This window comes from Zootoca vivipara, chromosome 2 (assembly GCF_965207765.1).
Source record: "Zootoca vivipara chromosome 2, rZooViv2.hap1.1, whole genome shotgun sequence".
NCBI classification, from domain to species: Eukaryota; Metazoa; Chordata; class Lepidosauria; order Squamata; family Lacertidae; genus Zootoca; species Zootoca vivipara.
The window spans coordinates 119,728,331-119,740,674 of record NC_142584.1 but is presented as its reverse complement, the minus strand read 5'-3'; the positions used below and the strand labels follow the sequence as shown (position 1 = coordinate 119,740,674).

At 47.0% G+C, this 12,344-nt stretch overlaps 1 protein-coding gene across 1 annotated transcript in view; it reads left to right on the top strand.

The window, feature by feature from the left end:
- LOC132591223 (uncharacterized) overlaps positions 1-10,219 on the top strand; it is a 28,149-nt gene extending 17,930 nt beyond the window's left edge. Inside the window, exon 3 of the mRNA XM_060268712.2 lies at positions 7,785-10,219. Coding sequence (XP_060124695.2) covers positions 7,785-10,219 — 2,435 coding nt within the window. The remainder of the gene's footprint in view (positions 1-7,784) is intronic.
- The last annotated feature ends 2,125 nt before the right edge of the window (positions 10,220-12,344 follow it).

Here is a 12,344-nt window from a genome sequence, read left to right as displayed (position 1 = left end):
GTTAAAAACAGGGCCACATTATCTTATCTACCTGGCCCAGGCCTCTGTCTGGCCCTGCAAGGGCATAGCTGCCAAGTTTTCCTTTTTCTCACGAGGAAGCCTATTCAGCATAATGAAATTTCCCTGAAAAAAAGGGATAACTTGGCAGCTATGCTGCAAGGGCCTGGCAGCAGAAGGCGCGTTCTGAAGTACCTGAGTTGTTCAGTTCCATAAAAAACCCAGGAAGTGGCAAGGGGAAGGTAGGGGATTGTAAATGGGGGGGGGGTAGCCACTGGAAATATCTGAGGACTTAAACTGGGGAGAGAAAGTGCATGGTTGTGTGTTTTTTTTAAAAAAAGACACAGAGGCTTACAATCAGTTGTTTCTCCTAAAATAAGACATACCCATAAAATAAGCCATAGCAGGATTTCTAAGCATTTGCGCAATATAAGCCATACCCCAAAAATAAGACATAGTGATAGGCGCAGTTCTGGAGGGCCCCAAGGAAGAGGCAAGGCTGGACACGTAATAATAAATAAGACATCCCCTAAAAATAAGCCAATGTGGGGTTTTTTTTAAGGAATAATAAATATAAGACAGTGTCTTATTTTCGGAGAAACACGGTAAAGTCTAGGTTAAAAGGGGAACAACTGCCCTTACTTAAAATGGCCGCCATAGCCTCGCATGTGACACAACGGTCACTAAATTATAAAGCGAAAAACCCTCACTGTGCCCCCAAGTGCGTGTTAGGAGAAATTATGAACAACTGCCTAATGCTGTCAGGCGTTTATTAATGCAGCCGCCGGGACAGGTTTTGGTTGGGCTTGGGGTGGAATGGCTGTTTTAGTGGCTGTTGGACAGTTGCCCCCCCCACCCTACGTCAGCCCATGACCTATTTGGGCTCCTCCTCCCACCCAGGGCTCCTTTCGGGATAGTATTTAAAGGGTTATAGAGCTGAGGCCTAGTCCGTAAAATGGAGCCTAGGCCTAGTCTTTAGGCTGTAAAGTAGAAGCGAGCCCTTGGCTTGGGCTAGTATTTAAATGTGACCCGAGGCCTCCGCCCTGCATCTCCATTCCTTGGCCCTGGCCTGACTCTGTGGGTTGTCTGGTAATAGACCCCCTTCAGATCCCCCTGAGCCTCAGAGTCCCCCTGTTTTACAGGATATTGTGGCGGAGGCGGGGTTTGTGGGTGTGGTGCATTGTTGTGGCTAATCCCTGTGATTGGCCCCACGTGTCCCGATCCATGATCTATTCTGTCCCCCCCCCCCGTGACCAGCGTATCTCATGACGTTTTGAAGGATGGTATTTATTGGGGGGGGTATTGCTGCTAAATTGTAAAGTAAAAACCCCTTGCCGTGCCCCCAAGTGCGTTGCTGTCGGTTATCCCCCCCCTCGGGCCTAGTGGGGGCCTACATAAACAGAGGCCGTGCTGCGGCCTGTGATAATGGCTGCCTTGCTGATTTCATTTGCTTGGTTGATGATGATGTCATTTGGTTTGTGGGTGTGGCTTATATTTCACAGGAAGGGAGGGGGTGGAGGAGGGTATTACGCCACTTGAGGGCGCTGTTTGAGTTGGTGGGAAAGCAGGTCTGTACCTGCGCAGCTGTGCGATTTGAGGGATTTTTGCCCCCAACAACGCTCTGGGAGTGGCCTGGATCGTTGTGTCAAAATTTCAGGACGATCGGTCAAGCGGTTACGGAGAAAAGTGTCAAACGCAGTTTCACGATTTTTACATTTATATATATAGATTGTTATTGTTATTTATTTATTGAACCCCTCCCCAAACATAAATACATACTCTATCCACCTGTGGATTTATAGTCAGTGGTACGTCCAGCCCAATCTGCATCAGTATACCCAAACTTTTCAGGATTACTAACAGCTGGCAACCTCCATTTACAATTCATTGTGCCCTTCAAATACCGTACCCCCCCTTTTCACACCCGCACAGTCCTGTTCAGTGGGGGCATTTACCTTCCCACTAAGAATTCCCACAGCATTAGCTAAAACAGGTCTACAAGTGGTAACAAGATACAAAAGTCTACCAATTGCTGACCTGTATTCTATGTTGTCAGGCAATGGTTTCAAATCCTGCTGATTCCTTAAGAAGTCAGTAGCCATGGGCGTTGGAACTGGGTGTGCATCTTGCATTTGCAAATTCTGGATAAGGTCATGAATCTTTTGCCGTTGATTTAGAAGAAATGACCCATCTTCTTCTCTTTCAACTTGGATTCTGAGGTAGTTCTGGATCTTTCCCAGTTCCTTGACCTCAACCTCTTTGCTTAGGTGTTTCACAGCCTGTACATAGTGTCTGTCATTTGCTGTGGCAAGAATCAAGTCCTCAACAAACGCTAAAACGTATGAAAAATGGTCCATCACTTGACTTGCTGTGCAGGCACTTGTCGGCATGGCCTTGCTTGTACCCAAGCTGCATCAGCATTTTGTGCAGTTTCTGATTCCAGGCCCTAGCAGTCTGCTTAAGTCTATAAAGTCCCATTTGCAGTTGGCTCACTAAAGGTCCCTCATGTGGTTTAATAAAACCTTAAGGTTGCTTCTGAAATTTGACCATGAAGAAAGGCAATTGCAATGTCAATGTACCTAATTTCCATTTGCTTGGCGGCTGCAATGCTCAAAGGCATTCTTATGCTGCTGTACCTCACAGCCATACCTCATAATCTTTGCCATAGCGTTGAGAAAAGCCTTGCGCTGCACTTATTCTTTTGCCCCTTTCTTAATCTTAAACAGCCACTTACTTTGTATGGCCTTCTTACCGGGAGGTAGGTCAGTAAGGGTCCATGTCTTATTTTGATGCAGTGCATCCATCTCTTGTGCGGCCTTCCTCCAGAGAGAGGCTTCTGCAGTTTGCATCTCCTCCCATGTAGAAGGTTCTTGAGGTGACGGCGACCCTGTGAAGTAGGAGAGTCATACGGGTGGGACACCTCTGTTGGTTCTGGATGAGCATCTAACCTGTGGTTCCAGGACTGCATCAGCTTCCTCATCCTCCTCCAGTGCTGGCATGTCTCCATACGGATCCTCCTCTTCATCTCTGGTACCGCTAGGAGTCTGGTCCTCTGCCTCCTCTCCTTTTGCATCGCCTGTGGAGGGGGCTGTGACCTTGGAAGACAGCTCTGGACGTGGTAAGGTTAATGAAGAAAGTGCACAAGATTTGGGACTTTTTCTGACTCCTCACATAAATCCACAAGACTATTTTTTCGTCTCATCCTTGTTGTGCTCATCAAAGCATTTAGCTCCTTTGGCTGGCAATCTGTTCTAGAGATATACTGCAGGACTTGCTGCATCCGCCCACAGCTTTCTGGGGTAGGGATGCATATTTTAACAGGAATCTAGTTGTCTCCATGATAGACCTAAACTTTCTCTCAGCTATGGAGTTTTGTTGTGGTGTGTAGGGAATTGTGGTTACATGTTCAATTCCCTCCTTCGCCAGGAGAGTTTGCATTTCATGTGAGCAGTACTCATCCCCATTGATTCTGAACAATCAAATTCTTTTTTTATAGTACCAAGTGCGTTCAGATCTCCCCTTCTTTTCCTTACCTTGTTTATAAGGATGGGGTTTAATTGCCTTTGGAGCCTTACAGTTTCTTGCAGTCTGGTCTTCTTTGTTACAATTAAAGCACACAATTTTTCTGGGTGTGTCTCTGGTCTTTGCAATCTGTTTAGAAGCATAATTAGTGTCTCCATACATGTGCTCTAAATCCTATAAGATTTGAGACGCATCATCTCTTGCAGTCAATAATGGATAACTACTCATCATGGAGCCAATCTAAAATGATGGTTCTGGCTTTACTATTCTTCAGCCTCCATGCTGGCTAAATCCTCTTCACTCAGAACCATAGAGTTGGAAGAGACCACAAGGGCCATCAAGTCCAACCCCCTGCCAATCAGAAAACACCATCAAAGCATTCCTGACATCATAATAATAATAATAATAATAATAATAATAATAATAATAATAATAATAATAATAATATATTTATTGATACCCTGCCCATCTGGCTGGGTTGCCCCAGCCACTCTGTGAGGCTTCCAACCAAATATTAAAAACAATACAGCATCAAACATTAAAAACGTCCCTAAACAGGGCCATCTTCAGTTGTTTTTTAAAAGTAAAATGGCTGCTTATTGCCTTGACATCTGCTGAGAGGGCATTCCACAGGGCGGGTGCCACTACCGAGAAGGCCCTCTGTCTGGTTCCCTGTAACCTCACTTCTCGCAATGATGGAACCGCCAGAAGGCCCTCGGTGCTGGATCTCAGTGGCTGAATGATGGGGGTGGAGATGCTCCTTCAAGTATACAGGACCGATGGCTGTCAAGCCTCCGCTTAAAGATCTCCAAAAAAGGAGACTCCACCACACTCCTTGGAAGTAAATTCCACTGTCAAACAGCTCTTACTGTCAGGAAATTCTTCCTAATGTTTAGGTGGAATCTTCTTTCTTGTAGCTTGAATCCACTGCTCCATCTCCTCTTCTCTGGAGCAGCAGAAAACAACCTTTCTCCCTCCTTTATATGACATCCTTTTAGGACTTCCGGTTTGCTGCCATTGCCGAGCGGCGGGGGGTAACCTCGGTCTCCGAGGCCCCCAGCGCTGTAGAGGAGGTGGTGTCACAGGCGCGCTGTGACCCCTCGGGAAAACCCCAGATCGGGCTTTCTGGGGACGTGGAGACCCAGCAGTGTTCCGTGAAGTCTCCCTCGCTGCCCGGTAAGCTCTTTTAAGAGCCCCGAGAGCAGGCAGAGTGGAGACGGAGACTTGGGTCAATTCGCTACCTCAGCAGTGTGAAGCTCCGAGCCGACGACACAGGGACTATTATGCTTGGGCAAAAGAAAAAGACTGTACATGGAATTGTGCTCCCCTAGTGAGAGAGGGGGAGCACAATCCAGGCAGTGGACAAGATATCTGGGGGGATGAAAGTGTGAAAAAAGAAGAACGGTGTGGGATTTGGGTTAAAGAACTAGAACAGCAGAATGGGAGGGTGAGAGGGTGGTATGGATTGGAGTGGACCAGAGCAGGTGTGGGATGAAAAGTGTTTATGATTAATGAGGGGACGGATTAAAAAGGTCTGAAACTGGAATGTTTTAAGGAGTTAGTCGGTGCATCTGGGGAACCGGACTCTAGGGGAGGGAGGGTCGATCTAGGATAATGTATTAAAGTAGATATGATAGAAGTTATAAATTTGGAATGTTGTGAAGGGAAGCGAGGCCTGCCCCCTCCCTTCTGCCCTCTGCTGCTGCTTCTACCACTTTCTTCTTCTGTCCCCGGATTAGCTCGCTTGTCCTTTAAAAACCCATTAGTTCCTCTTGCGAAATAATGTCGCCACCTTCCCTCGCTCTCTCCCTGACCGCCTATTATTGAGGAGAGCTGGCTTGGCTAAACAGCCTCACCAGAAGGCTCCCAGGTGTTTTCATCGGGAAACGGGGTTACTTTTAAATGTTCCAGAGAGAGCTTCTGAGGCAGAGCTGAGGGAACAAAGTGTGCTTCGGAGGCAGGCACAAAGCAGCCCTCTCGACCGCCTCCCGCCAGCTTTCTGCCCTCAGCGCTCCAGGCTGAGGTTGGGAAGGAAAGGGCTGGGCAGTCTCAGGCAGGTGGGGGAGTGAGCCCAGTGCGGCGGTGGGAGGGGGCGTTGCTCAGCATTGGGGTGGTGGCGGTGACACCAGGGCCACGGCCATGCTTGCCCTTACCAGCCCTCCGCAGGAGAAGGAGAGGGAGTGACTGCCACCGCCAAGAAGAGGGCAAGGAAGCAGCCTCACGGCTTTGGCCCCGCCTAATCTCTCTCCCGATCTTGCCGATCAGCTGCTGAGCGGCTTCCTTTAACACCCCATTCATTTTTCTTTAAAAAAAAATACAATGTGCTTTTCGCCCCTGAGGAATTTGGCTCCAGGGACCACGCCTTCGCTCCATAGGGCGGACAGAGATTTTCCCTTACTCTTGAGGAGGAAAAAAAGTGCATCCCATGGAGCGAAAAATACAGTATCAATTGTTTTACCCTCATTTTTATTTAACATTGTTTTGTGGACTTCCTCAAATCCCATCCTTCTGATTTTCATTGTTTTTATCCTTAGCAGTTTTCATATATCAAAACTTCAACCCTTATCCTAGAAACAAAACATTATTTCAAACTAATTATATTTCTAAAACTTTCCTCTCTTATTTCTTTTTCACTTTTTATCCACCTCCTCCTATCCCCCCATCCCTGGTCCTCCTCCTGCCACGAGGTCCCAGGGTGAACGGACAGTTGGAGGTGGTCCTTTTTTAAAGTTAAGCTTCTCCCTACCACCCCCTCCAGAGCCCCCCCCCGAGCCTCCCCCTGCCACCAAGAGGCTCCAGGGCAGAAAGAGGAACAGAAGCAGAAATCCGCTCAACTATCTAATTCCCTACCATTGCTATTTAACTATGCTAAACCTGTTTCTCAATTCACACATTACATTATCATATTTTCCCTCCCTAGCCTAAATCTCCTTCAAGGAATAAAAAATAAATAAAAAAAAGATCCTACAATTAATCATTCCTTTTAATTTCACGTATATCATCTACATTTTTTCCTTCAACTTCAGCCTCTTCCTCCCCCCGGTCTCGTCTTCCTCAATCGATACAGCAAGTTCCATAATATAGCCCAAATTCAAAACCATTTTTATCCAATCCTACAAAACGACAATTTCCTTTTTTTCTTCATCCGACTCCCGTTTTTAGCCCAGAAATATTTTACCTAGAAATATTTAATATTAATCTCGTTCTGACCTGTTTTTAGCCCTGTTTTCCTCCCCTCCCTCTGCCCCCCTGATACCATAAAGACTCCCTTGCCAGTCATTAGTCATAACATTTTCCTTAAGTCCCAATAATGGTTCTTGTTCTTCCGTCCCTGGGTTAACAAAGTTCCATGATACTACTTTGTAGATTTTCTCTCCATCTTGGAGCCTTCCTTCTTTTTTTCCTTAAAAATCTTTCACCTTGTCCCCAGGAACTAATTCTTCCTTTTTTCTTTTCTTCACTGTAATTTCTTGTATTTCCAATCCATCTTCCTTGTCCTCCAATATTTTATTATTCCTTTCCATCAGAGTTAGCGGTCTTTGTCCATGTACCGCAGCTCTACGTCCTCACTCTCGGGGGCTCAAAACAGAGCTGAACCGGGGAGGAGGGAGCCCGTAAATGGTGCCCGCCGGACATTCAGCCCCCAAAACGCTTGATTGGGTTTTTTTGGGGGGGGTCGGCTGTGCTCGAGTGGTTCTGCCCACCTCTGAAGCACTGAGATCCGCTCCGCTGAATGGACCTCCGACTGGAGAAGATGGCGCAGTCAACCGGAAGTTCAGAGCAGCTCCCTTTCCTGTGAGAAACCTCATTATTTAAAAAGTAAATACCACAGTTCAACCATATTCTGAGATAATGCTGCTTCATTAACGAAGATTAAGGGTTATGAAAGGTTGATGATGCACTACCATTATTTCACATTAGTTCCTTTCCATTTCCCAAAAATGTGGAACATAGGGGGGACAGGATAGAATATATGAGATGTTAAAATAAGAGCAGGTGCTAATATTCCTTTCTTCTCCTTGTAGAAAACAAATCGGATTTCCTCCCCACTTCGCCCTCCAAACCAGACAATGAAGAAGGCAGTCAGAATTCTGTGGGGCCATGTTCAATGTGAATAACGAAGAAGCCATTTAAATACATGGAGTGTGGAAAGAGAAAGGAGAAACAATTTGAAAGTATGGAGTGTGGGAAGAGCTTCAGTCACAGTGGAACATTTAGAATTCATCAACGGAGTCACATAGGAGAGAAACCATTTAAATGCATAGATTGTGGAAAGAGCTTCAGTCAGAGTGGACACCTTAGAAACCATCAACGGATTCACACAGGAGAGAAACCATATAAATGTATGGAGTGTGGAAAGAGCTTCAGACAGAGTGGAGACCTGAATTCACATCATCGAACTCACACAGGACAGAAACCATTTAAATGCATAGAGTGTGGAAAGAGCTTCAGAAAGAGTGGACACCTTAGAAACCATCAACAGATTCACACAGGAGAGAAACCATTTAAATGCATAGAGTGTGGAAAGAGCTTCAGTCAGAGTGGACACCTTAGAATTCATCAACGGACTCACACAGGAGAGAAACCATTTAAATGCATGGAGTGTGGAAAGAGCTTCAGTCAGACTGGACAACTTAGAATTCATCAACGGACTCACACAGGAGAGAAACCATTTAAATGTATGGAGTGTGGAAAGAGCTTCAGTCACAGTGGAACACTTAGAATTCATCAACGGAGTCACATAGGAGAGAAACCATTTAAATGCATAGAGTGTGGAAAGAGCTTCAGTGACAGTGGAAACCTTAGAATTCATCAACGGAGTCACATAGGAGAGAAACTATTTAAATGCATGGAGTGTGGAAAGAGCTTCAGACAGACTGGACAACTTAGAATTCATCAACGGACTCACACAGGAGAGAAACCATTTAAATGCATGGAGTGTGGAAAGAGCTTCAGTCACAGTGGAACACTTAGAATTCATCAACGGAGTCACATAGGAGAGAAACCATTTAAATGCATAGAGTGTGGAAAGAGCTTCAGTGACAGTGGAAACCTTAGAATTCATCAACGGAGTCACACGGGGGAGAAACCATTTAAATGTATGGAGTGTGGAAAGAGCTTCAGTCAGAGTGGAGGCCTTAGAAACCATCAACGGATTCACACAGGAGAGAAACCATTTAAATGCATGGAGTGTGGAAAGAGCTTCAGTCACAGTGGAACACTTAGAATTCATCAACGGAGTCACATAGGAGAGAAACCATTTAAATGTATGGAGTGTGGAAAGAGCTTCAGTCAGACTGGAAAACTTAGAATTCATCAACGCACTCACACAGGAGAGAAACCATTTAAATGTATGGAGTGTGGAAAGAACTTCAGTCAGAGTGGAGACCTGAATTCACATCATCGAAATCACACAGGAGAGAAACCATTTAAATGCATAGAGTGTGGAAAGAGCTTCAGTCAGAGTGGACACCTTAGAATTCATCAACGGACTCACACAGGAGAGAAACCATATAAATGCATGGAGTGTGGAAAGAGCTTCAGTCAGCGTGTACACCTTAGAATTCATCAACGGACACACACCGGAGAGAAACCATTTAAATGCATGGAGTGTGGAAAGAGCTTCAGTCACAGTGGAACACTTAGAATTCATCAACGGAGTCACATAGGAGAGAAACAATTTAAATGTATAGAGTGTGGAAAGAGCTTCAGTGACAGTGGAGCACTTAGAATTCATCAACGGATTCACACAGGAGAGAAACCATTTAAATGCATAGAGTGTGGAAAGAGCTTCAGTCAGAGTGGAGACCTTAGAAAGCATCAACGGATTCACACAGGAGAGAAACCATTTAAATGTATGGAGTGTGGAAAGAGCTTCAGTCACAGTGGGTGCCTTAGAATGCATAAACGGATTCACACAGGAGAGAAACCATTTAAATGCATGGAGTGTGGAAAGAGCTTCACTATTAGTGGACACCTTAGAACACATCAACGGACTCATATGGGGGAGAAGCCATTTAAATGCATGGTGTGTGGAAAGAGCTTCAGTCACAGTGGAACACTTAGAATTCATCAACGGATTCACACAGGAGAGAAACCATTTAAATGCATAGTGTGTGGAAAGAGTTTCAGTCGGAGTGAACACCTTAGAAACCATCAACGGATTCACTCAGGAGAGAAACCGTTTAAATGCATGGAGTGTGGAAAGAGCTTCATTCAGAGTGGACACCTTAGAAACCATCAACGGATTCACACAGGAGAGAAACCATTTAAATGCATGGAGTGTGGAAAGAGCTTCAGTCGGAATGGAGACCTTAGAAACCATCAACGGATTCACACAGGAGAGAAACCATTTAAATGCATGGAGTGTGGAAGGAGCTTCAGTCGGAGTGCACACCTTAGAAACCATCAACAGATTCACTCAGGAGAGAAACCATTTAAATGCATGGAGTGTGGAAAGAGCTTCAGTCAGAGTGGAAACCTTAGAAAGCATCAACAGATTCACTCAGGAGAGAAACCATTTAAATGCATGGAGCGTGGAAAGAGCTTCAGACAGAGTGGAAACCTTAGAAACCATCAACAGACCCACACTGGGGAAAAACCATTTAAATGCATGGAGTGCGGAAAGAGCTTCACTGTCAGTGGAAAGCTTAGAATTCATCAACAAACTCATACAGGGGAGAAGCCATATAAGTGCTAGGGAAGTCTATAGAGGTTCAGTTGTAGTGGAAGTTTTGTTGTTGTTGTTTAGTCGTTTAGTCGTGTCCAACTCTTCATGACCCCATGGACCATAGCACGCCAGGCACTCCTGTCTTCCACTGCCTCCCGCAGTTTGGTCAAACTCATGTTGGTAGCTTCGAGAACACTGTCCAACCATCTCGTCCTCTGTCGTCCCCTTCTCCTTGTGCCCTCAATCTTTCCCAACATCAGGGTCTTTTCCAAGGATTCTTCTCTTCTCATGAGGTGGCCAAAGTATTGGAGCCTCAGCTTCACGATTTGTCCTTCCAGTGAGCACTCAGGGCTGATTTCCTTAAGAATCGATAGGTTTTGTGAGGGACAGGGGATATCGCGAAGTCCCTCCCCTCCTGAGTTCAAGCCCATCCCCGAGCACAGGGGAAAGCAGAGGGAGCTCCGATTCCAGTGAGGAAGCAGGAAGTCGTGTCCGAGGCTCAGGCAGGGTAGCGGAGCCAGGGTCCCAGGTGGGACAGGAAGGGGCAAATAAGGGGGGGAGACCCATCCCCCCAACTCCGGAATTACGGAGAAAGAGGAGGGGAAAGAGGATGGGTCTTCCAAGGCTTTTGTGTTGGGGAAAGACGCGCCAAAAGCCATTCGGAGGTTCTGCAACGTAATGACCCCATCGTTCCGTGTAAATAGCAATGACTTCAGCACTGTAAATACGCAGCACCAATAAAAGAATAAAATGCAGAGCTGCGTAGCGTCGTTACTCTGAAGTAGCCTGCTCCGGCCACTGTGACAGCAACCTCCGAATCTTTTTTTGGGCTACTTTGGAGTTGCCGGGATGAGTGTGTCAGAGGCGGAGAAATGGCGGCAGATCGCGGAGAAAGCCCAGCAAGACCTGCAGCAGTTGGCGCAGCAGGCGCAGGGGGAATTAAAGGCAGCTAAAGAAGAAACCAAGAAGGTCCAGGACGACTGGCTACAACTTGCGGAACAGGTGAGAGCGCTCCAGGAAAGAGAGCAGCAATTAAGGGCGGTGGCGGTAGACCTCCAAAACAAGCTGGATGCAGAGAAAAACAAGGCGGGAGGGGCACCCCAAGTCCAAGTGCTGCCAGGAAGGAGAGCCGGGACCCTAGTAAGCAAGTTCAATGGAGACCCGAGGGAATATCATGGCTTTGAGACTGAGATTGTGTATGCTCTTGAGCTGCACCATAATGAGTTCCCTGATGATGAGCACAGGGTAGCGTTTATTGTGGAGCACCTTACCGGGGCAGCCAGGGAGTGGCTAAGACCGTTAATCGCAACAAAGAATCCTTGCATGAAGAATGTCAAACTATTTCTAGAAGGTTTGAAAACGATGTATTCGTCCGATAGTCATATGGACCAGACTAAGGAGGAACTTCATAATTTACGCCAAGGAAAAATGACAGTTCGCGAATATTGGGCGAAATTCACCATGCTGGTGCACAGACTGGGGTGGGAACTAGAGTCAGGCCCAATGCAAGCGGCGTTCTACTTGGGTTTGCATGAGGAGGTGAAGGATGAGCTCTCGAGAGGTCCAAAGCCCAGTAATATGGATCAGCTGAGCAAAGCGGCTCTGGCGGTGGGGGTGAGACAGGAATCCCGGTGGAGCGACAAGCAAGCAACGCGCGCAAAGCGGGCTTGGTTCCCACGGTCGCAGGAGAAGCCACTCCTCCAACAACCCTTTCAAGCCACGCCTGGGGCCAGCCAGGACCAGGAACCCATGCAGATTGATAGCGCGCGCGCGCGGGCTTTTCAAACCCCAGCGGCGCCAAGACGCAAGGAGGGAAGGGGCGGGAATTGCTTTCTCTGCAACTCCCCCCAGCATCTCGTCAGAGACTGCCCACATCGCAGGGAGTGGCAAGGAAAGGCGGGAACGGTTATGCCCTCCCCCACTGACGCAGCACCACAGCAGGGAAACGGGAAAGCCTGGCTGCAGGAGACAAGGGGCAGCAGCCAGGCACAGTCAGCAGACAACAGCCCCAGCCCGCCCACCCGCAGAGAGAGGAGCAGAGCCAGCCCACCCCTCCCAGAGCAGGAGTGGTTCTAGAAGTGACGCTAACGCTCCCAAATGGCTATCCCCTGACAGTCCTCGCCTTAATTGACAGTGGTGCCTCAGCCAACTTCTT